The sequence below is a fragment of the Patella vulgata genome, chromosome 4 (genome assembly GCF_932274485.2).
Source record: "Patella vulgata chromosome 4, xgPatVulg1.2, whole genome shotgun sequence".
Classification (NCBI taxonomy): Eukaryota; Metazoa; Mollusca; class Gastropoda; family Patellidae; genus Patella; species Patella vulgata.
The window spans coordinates 71,116,471-71,127,186 of NC_065882.2; the positions used below are offsets into that span (position 1 = coordinate 71,116,471).

General features: G+C 33.1%; 1 protein-coding gene across 3 annotated transcripts in view; it reads left to right on the top strand.

Annotated features, from left to right (window-relative positions):
- The window catches only part of LOC126818309 (zinc finger FYVE domain-containing protein 9), a 32,054-nt gene extending 22,108 nt beyond the window's left edge, over positions 1 to 9,946 (top strand). For all 3 annotated transcript variants that reach the window (XM_050545642.2, XM_050545643.2, XM_050545644.2), the window contains 8 exons: positions 267 to 335; positions 851 to 1,015; positions 1,526 to 1,750; positions 2,399 to 2,586; positions 2,883 to 3,033; positions 3,510 to 3,753; positions 4,674 to 4,953; positions 6,203 to 9,946. In XM_050545642.2, the coding sequence (XP_050401599.2) occupies positions 267 to 335; positions 851 to 1,015; positions 1,526 to 1,750; positions 2,399 to 2,586; positions 2,883 to 3,033; positions 3,510 to 3,753; positions 4,674 to 4,953; positions 6,203 to 6,355 (1,475 nt within the window). In that variant the 3' untranslated portion in view covers positions 6,356 to 9,946. The remainder of the gene's footprint in view (positions 1 to 266; positions 336 to 850; positions 1,016 to 1,525; positions 1,751 to 2,398; positions 2,587 to 2,882; positions 3,034 to 3,509; positions 3,754 to 4,673; positions 4,954 to 6,202) is intronic.
- Positions 9,947 to 10,716: the final 770 nt, after the last annotated feature.

The following is a 10,716-nucleotide window of genomic DNA, read 5'->3' on the forward strand; positions in this document are numbered from 1 at the left end:
TTTTTATCAGTTATTAGTTCTGGATCTTACATTCTGGTTTATCCTTTTAATTGGTGCAGGACGGAGTGCTTGGCAAGTAAAAACTTATTGTCTGATTCACTTGCTTATTCAGCACCAATCGCTAAAATTTTCTACTATTAAAACTTGTAGTCAACCATAGGTAAAGGAGACTGACGAGAACAGAGAACCTGTTTAATCAGTGACTGATCTGAACTCAATAAATGTAAAAATATGGTCTTATAATATAATTGTTGTTTATTTTTCAGATGAAGAAGCTGAACCTGTGATATTTGCTGTGAATAAAAATCTCCTGGTCTGTGTTAAAATATTAAATTGTAAGTCACAGTCTTATTCCATTTCCTTTTGATCATTTGTTTTCACGTCAGAATGGGAGGGAGCACATTATTGGTTTTCAGAGAACCCTAGGATGTTCACAAGAATGAAGTTTGTTGTCAAGAAATAGGGTTTAACTTTGCTTGTGATCATAGAAGTCCCCAAAAGAAGAATTATTCTAATTCATGTAGATAATTCACACAGACAAAAGAAGAACATTCAATAATGTATTACTCATGATATTTCAATATTATATACATTATTGTTGCTATACATTATTTGCCCCTTTCTTAACATGAATATTCATTATCCTGTTTGTATATGAATAATAATGAGTCGTTGTGAACTTTAGTTATCATGGAAAGTGTGCAGTTATCTTCTATACATCCATAGTGATAACATTTATTGTAATAGATGAGGGACTCTGGTAGGCGATTATAGTTGTGAATAATTAGGTATATATATATTATCTAACATTATTTTAATGTATTATGTTTAAAATGTTTTGTTAATACAGTGGAGTGTTGTCTGAAGAGGAATGCATGGTGTTTTACAACAAAAGGAATGTGTACAGTTGGACAGAGTGAGATAATTATTTTGTTAGAAGTTGAGGACGAGGAAACAGAGCCACCTAGGGACATATTTCAACATTTTATTAATATTTACGAAGACGCTAATAAAGGTTGGTAATATTTAATATTGTGATATTGTTTGTTAATAGAATTAGACTATTCTACACAATGTTGTTTAAGGCACAACAAACAGATTGTTCCCATATCTAAAATCTCATGAATATGCACCATTTGATGTAAAGGTTGTTGTTGTTGTGTAATTCAGCACATAGAAGTAAACTTTAAAGGTCCTAACATAAGTTTGTATTGATCGATTTGAATAATTTTGATTCTATTTGGGTCCTATATTGAACTTATATTCTGGCATATTGTGGCATATTGTGGGTTAAGTAAAAACCCAATATGGCAATTATTTGGAGAACAAATGAGATGAATGGATGAATATAACACTAAGATAACTTCTGTCATGTAAGCAAGAGTTGCAAATGGTGAATGCCACTCTTAATAAATAATCTATCAAAATAGGAACAGGAATTTTACAAAATTAAACTGTTTTGTTCTTTAAGTCATTTAATTGATTGTTTTTCAGCTGTAAATTTATATCATATTTCATGTTTCAGGCAATGTGATAACAGATTTGGGTCACACAATTTTTCATCAAAGTTTTTTGGGCAGTCGAGAACATGGTGGATTTCTCTACATCTCCCCCACATTCCAGTGTTTACAGAAATTGATTTTACCGGAACCACCATATTTATTTGGAATATTATTACAGAAGTGGGAAACTCCATGGGCGAAAGTATTTCCATTAAGGTTGTTATTACGTCTTGGTGCTGAATATCGATGTAAGTTTAAAAAAAACCAGCAATTATAACAAAAATTTCCGTAGGCTATGTAAAGGAAACAAAGTGTGCTGAATCGCTCAGATGAAAGACTTTAACTATTTACAGTACATGTATTAAGTCGCTTATCGTAGTCGACACAAAGGCTATGTTTGAAAAGTAAAGAAATGAAATGTGGTTTAACATCCTACTGTTCTGCTCCAGCTGGGATAATGAAGACGGGCATACACCATACAGTGTGCTATGAGGGAATTTTGCCCAGACAGCAGCACTATGGCCTACTCTTATATCGAATTCCAACTGCCAAGGGATCTTTTACGTGCATACCAATGTATACATACGCCAAAAGAACACGGGGGCCTCTATTTTTGCATCATTCAAACGACTAGACACTATTCCTTTAACAACTGCAGTCCTGCACCTCTGACAAAGGGAAAATCCTGATGAACCTTCTCAAACAACACCAGGATTGAACCCAGGACCTCCTGGTCAGTGAGACAGTACAAAGTTATGTCAAGAGAAATAAACTGCTTATTGAATATCGCAGGAATATAAAAATAAAATTCTTTGTGAGTTTCTTAAAATGGCTGTATACTAGTGGCAATAAGCATCATCAATTTATATTTTCCTTTTTGTTTTTGTTTTTTTCAGATTATCCATGTCCGTTAGTGAGTATTCGAAATCGTAAACCAGTGTTTTTTGAGATTGGTCATACCATCATGAATTTATTAGCTGATTTCCGTAACTATCAGTATATGTTACCACAGAATAAAGGTGTTTATATACATATGGAGGACAAGAAAACCATCATCAACTTTCCTAGAAACAGATATGATGATGTGAGTAACAGGGATTTTAATTATAATACGCAAAATGATCACATTATTGCTTGCATGTTTTTTTGTAACAATAATATCAATCTCCAAAAGTTTGAATTTTCCTTGATCAGATAAAATTGTGACCACCAAAGTTCACTTCTAATATCAGTCTTAGAATTTTCATTGATCAGATAAAACCACCAAAGTTCACGTCTAAGGCATCAAAAAGAAAATCCAACCAGATGTTGATATCAGAGTAATATTAAAACTATGATCTTTGTGTTATTAATGTATTATATAATGTTTTATTTAATTAGTTGATGAAAGTTGTGAATAACAGTAATGAACATGTGATGGCTTTAGGTGCAAGTTTTTCTACAGAAGCTGATTCACATTTAGTTTGTATTCAGAGTGACGAGGGCAATTATCAAACACAGGCTATTAATATTCAAAATAAACAACGAAAAGGTGAGTGACGACACTGGTATTAACCATTCTTTTTCTTTAATTAAAGGAATATAATATTTTGGTGCTTGCTCATATTAACCCTTTCATTTCTGATCACCAGCTTACTGCCTACTTCTGTTATAAGCTATTCTCATATAAAATTGGACCTGGTAACTGTACCTATGGAAAGTTTAAGTAGTCGGTGAAGACCCGGTGTCAGAGCCCCGCATAGAGACAATTCGCTATTGGTCATTGTGGTCTCTTGTTTTTACTGTGCTTGCAGCTATCCTTGGCATAGAATAGGCCTGGGCACTGTGTCACACTGCAAGTTTTAATGTGTGTGGTAAACTAGTAATGAAAAGGTTAAGTGAATTTGCACAAAAAGTAAATTAGTTTGTAAATTAACTAAATATTAAATCCTGATGAAAACTTTCACAAAGATTAATTGAATGAAATAATTGTCTTAAAATATTATTGTTTTTTTGTTTCTTTTTCAGTGACTGGTGCGAGTTTTGTGGTGTTCAATGGTGCATTAAAATCTAGTTCTGGTCTAACGGCTAAATCTAGTATTGTGGAGGATGGCCTGATGGTGCAGATTACTCTTGAATCAATGAATTCATTAAAACAAGCAATAAAAGATATGATCGATTATACAATAGGATGTGGTAGTATCACAGCCCCGCAACCAGAAGAAATGGTCTGCATTCAGTGGGTTGAAGAGGACCGATTGGTTAATATTGGGTAAGAAATATTGAATATTTTCATTGGCTGAACATCTTTTGGGACGAAGGGTTAAGTTTCTACACTAACCTTGCCAACTATCTACATGTACTTCTTGTTTTCTTTTTTTAATCCTGCAAATAAGTCAGCTTTTAACCTTGTATCGTGAATTTTCACTTTATAAGGTTTAATTTAATACATCAAATATAGTATTGAACTTAATTGAAGGCTTTCATTGGCTAGCACACAGGCTCACAAGCCAATCAGTAGATAGAATCTAAATAAATTTCTCTATCCCGCTGCATTCTAATGCCACACTAAATGTGGATCTTTAACATGCTTTAAATGGTATACAATGTACCTTGTTTTTTTAAGTCCAGACTGAATGACTACCGTAGATGCTTTTCCTTGCCAGGATATCCACCTTGCATCTCTAATAATGGAAACCAGGAACTTTCTCGGCCAACATCGAGATCAAACCTGGGGTACAATATAAAATGAATTTATTACAATACTGATACTCAGAGAACTGAAATCTGACAAGAAATGAAATGGGGTTTAACGTCCTACTATTCTGCTCCGACTTGGTTAATGAGGATGAAGACAGGCATATGCCATACTGTGTGCTATGAGGGAAATTTTGCCTGGACAGTGAAACCATGGCCCACTGTTATATTAAATACCTATTGCCAAGTGTACTTTACAATGTAAGCACAGGACCTTCGTTTTTAGTCCCATCAAAACGACTATACATTGTCCCTAGCCAGGCCCTCTGTCCTGCACTATTGACACGTCGGAAAATCCAAATGAACTTTCTCAGTCCACACCACACCGGGTTGGAACATAAGATCTCCAGGTTAGAGAGCAAATTGACCTTAGAGAGCAAATAAGATGTATGTAGTTTGATGTGAGAAAATTACGATGTATTATTTATATTACAGTGTAAAGAGCCCTATTGATGGTATGGCCATGGATAATATAGAAAGTATTAGAATACATAAAGGCACAGATTATGTCGGAGAGAATAGATCCATCAGATGGACAGAGGTGTTTTTTATTCAGAATGAAGATGCAAGTTCTCGTTGGGAACCTGTTGATTTAAGCCGTCTTGGGGAAATGTTGGCGTCTGCTTTCTGTATCGCTATGACACCTCATCTAGATCGTTTAAAAGAAGCTTCATTATCGAAACTTGGTCTGCGAGTGACACTGGATTCTGAAAGGGTATGTTTTGACATGTTGGATAAGGGTGCATAGGTGGGGTGAAGGAGGAGGGGGTACAAGGAATGTTGTGTACAACATTCCATACATATATTTAGTCCGACTGTGATATGTCTGTGATCACCCCCCCCCCCCCCCCCCACACACACACACACACACACACTCCTTTATGGGCCAATGTGTAGGGTCACCCTCACATGGTTTACCTCAAGGCTTTTCTTCCTGTCCTCCTGCTGATCAGTTGATAATTAAAAGTTTTGTGAAAGTTAAACTCCATCTCCCCTGTCTTTCTGATGAATTTGTGCATTGTTGAGAGCACTTGGTTAATTTTAACAAGAGTGATGTCTATGTAATGACTGGAGTGTTCAAGGCTACCTCCCCTTGTACCTTTGATAGGGTGACCCGTGCACTCTACAGAAAGTTGGTCTCGACACGGTTAAATGTGCACGCTTCAGTTGCGTGTCTCGAACTGATTTCTGACTACCCCGCACTCTCTTTGAGTCGATAAATAGCCATGGCACGTGCAATTCTCTACAAATATATCAACTATTACAGCCGTAAAAAATCTATTGTTGACGATTTTGAATAGCAGTAAAATTTAGCTTCTTGGTTATTACAGCAGCTTTAGAAATTACGTTTGTTTTATTTTTTAAATTGCTTTATCATTAACTGTACCGTTAAGAGCGGCATCTTTTGGTTTAGTACAAATAATATCTCTGAATCACATTCGTTAGCAGGAACATGATACTAGCAGTAGTTTCATTTTACTTTTACAAGTTTCTTAAAACAATTATTGAGTTGGCTAAAGTGCTTATTTCTAAATTCAATTTCTTGTTCTAGCTTTCTGTTATGTTTCGTAAAAAAGTAGTCTTGATTATCCCGACCTGTCAATCAGACGTAGAATGGTCGATAGACTGGTTTAGCGAGACTAATTTCAAAACAAGGGCACGTAACCTATCTTTTACTCAAAAAAGTCTGGATGTTATGGACGACACTTGGGACCAGTTTTCAGTCTATTATTTATAGATGATTAATGGTCATAGCTTATTTAGTACAACATGATCGTTTATTTAGTGACTATAATTGTGTGAAACTGATTTGAGGCTTGGCATATATATAAATATTGTAGCGTAATTGTCGAGATATTTGGAGATATTTATTTATGGTGGGTCACCCTACCTTTGATTAACTAACCAATAGTTTAATCGATCTTGACCTTGAAACTGAATTCATTTTATTTTGTTTTCAACAGGTTGGATATGAAATTGGTGGAAATAACGAAAAGATACCAGATTTTTATATGAATGATTTAGACAATGCATTGATACCTGTTATTCATAGTGCAGCCTCACAGAATCAAGAAGGACCAATCATAATGGAGCTTATATTTTATGTCCTAGAATGAAACTGATTGATTGGATACCAGGTCTCTTGACCATCCAATGAACAATACCAGGTTTCTTAACCATCCAATGAAACAAAACCAGGTTTCTTAACCAGACAGTGAGGTGTTGTATCGGAACAAGAATGCATTCAGATGTATATTCATGTTAAAGATCAATTTCATCAACTCCATCAATGGACCAATAGAAATACTTGTTGCTGACATGATGTTTTAGTTAAATTTGAGATCCGCTGAGATTACTACAGGAAAAAATATTAACTTATAAAAATATTAAGCTTATAAAAATTTATTGTTCTAAACTATTTCAGATATTATTATTAAAATTATTGACTTATACTAAATTTCATTTAATTTTATAAAAAGGGTTTAAAGCCATAGCTTATTGGTGGTTATAAATAATACGTTATTACGTCACAAAATGTCTCGGTTTTGGCATTGTAAATGATGACAAGACCTAACTTGACCATTTAACAGACAAATACTCCATTTTGAGCACCCTTGATAATTAGATTACATAACTGCTAAAATGGTAGGGTGCTGACCTAACACAAAATGGAGGATGAGATGGCAAACTAATGTATTATCATACTTTTCATGAAATGTGAAAGAGATATTGTTATACTGATGACTGGAAACCCTAAACTTATAAATGATGATTTGCAGAAGTTGTTTGCCTTGGGCATGAAACATGGACAGTTCTAAATGGTTGATTTTATTCATCATTCAAAAATATATATTATACCCCTTTATTACTATTATATATAATGTGTATATTAATATAACCACAATGTTTTAATTTGAAATATACTAGAGGGCATCACTATAACATGACCTGCTATAAAATGGGGATATGCTGGTATATATATGGCTTCCAACAGCCCTTGTGTATCACATACATGTACAGTAATTATATTGGTCTAGAAATCAATCTGATTAAAACACAGATTGTTTTTTTATAGTTCAAAATTTCATTATTTGTCCGTACTACACTAGGATCTGGAAGAGTTGTTATATAACAGGCGTTCTGGATGGCGTGAGGTATTAGCCAATGAAACCATCTGTTACAGCGACTTCTTGGCATGCCATGCATGGAACTGTGGGTAAACTACTAGAAACGTCAACGCTGATTAATTAATCATAGGGTCAAAAGCCGCTCGTACTACCCCCGACGGGACCTTCCAGTATAACTTGTCACATCTTCATGTAGTGAAGGCAATCGAAAGTATAAAAAAATGAAACGAAATATAGTTCTGTATTTTAATCAGCTTGTCTAGAAATAACACTGGTGAAGTTAGTGCACCCGAGTATCATGTGTTAAAGTGTAACCCTAATACATACATAAACTTAACATGTACAGTTATTTATATATATAAATTTATTACATATTATTAACATGAACAATGGAATTTTACAAAAATGTACAGTGTTATGTGAAAAAATAGTCAAATTTCATACAAATGATTGCCAATAGATTTGACAGAATGTTACCCAGGCCAGGGTAAGTCCAATGATGCGAATATTTTTAAGATGAAGTTTCCCACCTTAAAGGTTGTTTAATAATTAACAATACTGTGGAACCCCACTATAGGTTTGATAAGTGTCAGTATGATTCCCATCATCATTATGCAGCAGTGTATATTATTCCATAACAATATACCTTCTGTTCTTTCTCACATACCTGCCCCTGTGACCCCCACTTTTCTTATTTGGGGAAGGGGGGGGGGCGGCGATGGGGGGAGAGAAGAAAATAATATCCATTGTCATAGTTGAAGGATGAAGAAACTTTTTTTTTCAAAATATTTTTTCCTCAATATTTATTGCCACAAATGGAATAATATATACCTCTGCGTTTTAGTGAAACCCGTCTCTAAAAAGAGTCTCACTAAAACACACATTTAGTCATTGGACACCCAACATCATTATTTTAGTGATGGTTTGGTATTAAATGTATCATATAAAATAATATACCTCTAAATCACTGTAGTATATGTGTATATATACATAACTCACGGGAGACTATATTGTACATTATTCAAATAATTATATGTATATTAGTGTAACGATTGACGTTACTTGCCGATTGAAAGAAAGTCTGGTGATGTATATTGTTTTTGATATTGTTATTTCTAATGTTTTAATGTTTCTTTTGATAAGAGAGTTTAGTCTAAGAGAAGAAGATAAATTACTTCCAGTTTTAGGATAGCATTGATAACTTTCTTGTGAAATTACTATTTATATCATTTAGTGAAAGGGATTGTGATTTGTTTGTGTATGAAGTTGATATTTTAAGTTTTAAGTAGCATATTTAATATTTTCCGAACATCAAATTAGTAAAACACTTATGTTCACTATTACCGTGCATACATAGTAAACAGTTTATTACTTAAAATATTATGAAGAAATATTCTGCAATTGGGACACAACAAGAATAATTCATAATTTCAAGTGCAGCTGTATACATATTCGTTGACATAGTAGTGGTTGGATAGTTGGAAGATATTTATTTTATTTTAAATGGATGGATTAGACATTGGTTTGTTTTATTGTTTGTTTATGAAAAGATCTGTTAGTAATATACTGGTTTGATGTGTTATTTTCTAGTCATTGAGGAAAAGTAAAAATACTATATACTATACAATTAACCACAAAGATTTGAGTTATTATGAAAAAAATATTAGGGCACCATCTGTATTTTAATAGATGTTTTTTAAAAATTCCTTGGATATGTGCATTATTTTAGCCAATATTTATTCAAATATAGACATCGTATATAAATAGAAATGAAATGAAATAGGGTTAAATCTCCTACTGTTCTGCTCCGACTAGGCTAATGAAGACAGAACATCAATATAGACCATCTGTGGGAGAGAATAAAATATTCATTGTATTTCCTATAATTGTCTATATAATAATATAGAATTAAAATCAAAAAGGATTAACATTTCTATACATATATATTCCTGTATATTAAGCCAATATAAATTGATATATCAATATAAATACAAGAATGTGGATTCTTAACATGCTCATAAAAAAAATCATCAACAATGGCATCCTGAACATATACCATTTGGATTTGTAAATGCTCCTAGCACACACCAACGTTTCATATTTTCAATTGTACCTCTATAAAAATGTGACCTTAGTTGATTTGGGGTTTTATTTGGAGAAATAAGTAAAATAGATATCTCTGCTCATAATAAAAACATAGACATGGAATTTTACATGTTCCATGCAAAGTTTAGAAGTTCGTTATATTATTTCAACTGTATCTGTGTAAAAAGAAAATGTGAAAACACTATTCTTTTACATATATGGTTGAATATTGAGGTAGTTTTATTACCTTATAACTGATAAAAAAAAAAATATTCTATTGTTATTGTTAGATTTTTATATAAATATTATTATTATAAGTGTGTGTGAATGATTTCTGTATACCCCCGATTCATATACCATTGTATAAATATATCATTATTTGTTGATTTTGTAAATATAGCCCAGGACCTTGGAAACTTAAAAATATTTTCAAGACTCATTGTTCATTAACTCACATCAGACTGAATTGGAAATAAAATATTTATTATATTCAAATGTGATCTTTTTTTTTTCATTCAAAAAAAAACCGGGTGTATTTGTACAAAACCATGGGTATACCTAATCTGATAAAAATTAGTGCAAATCTTTATAATAAATTTGTATTCAGCTGAATCTTGGAAATAACCTGACAAATGAAATGGGGTTTAAGGGGCTAATGCAGACAGATGTACACCATACAATGTGCTATGAGGGCTGTGTATTGTAAGCTATATGTACTCAGGAGTTTGTAAGAACTTCCAACCAGAATGTAATAGATTTAAATCTTGCAATAGACCTAAAAGAAACTTCAGAATGTTTCAAACTGAGTTATCAGTGATAACAATAATGGGACAAGGATTGTACTCGATCTAATCATTTGGTTCTCTCTAAAACAAGCATTCTTGAGTTAACCGTACTGGCATAGGTTTGAATCCTTTCATGAACCACATTTAATTTATATGTAGCTCTCAACCGTGTTGCAAATTACCAATATTTATAGTTGCTATACTAATTAAATTTTCCAGTTCATCAATTTCATTTTATTTGTCAGAAATATCAGGACAAAAACTTGGGACCTAGTAATATGGTCTGTGTGATAAAGACGAGCCCCATAAGCACCTTATATAATAATCCAGTTACGGTAGATGATATTATGCCAAACTGTTAATTTCCAATTAACAGCGGAGAGAAATGATATTTAAGGTCCATAAACTAGGTTAAACTATGGTATATCTTTATTTTGACAGTGAGGGGAAACCCGGCAATGAAACGTCATACCTAAACCA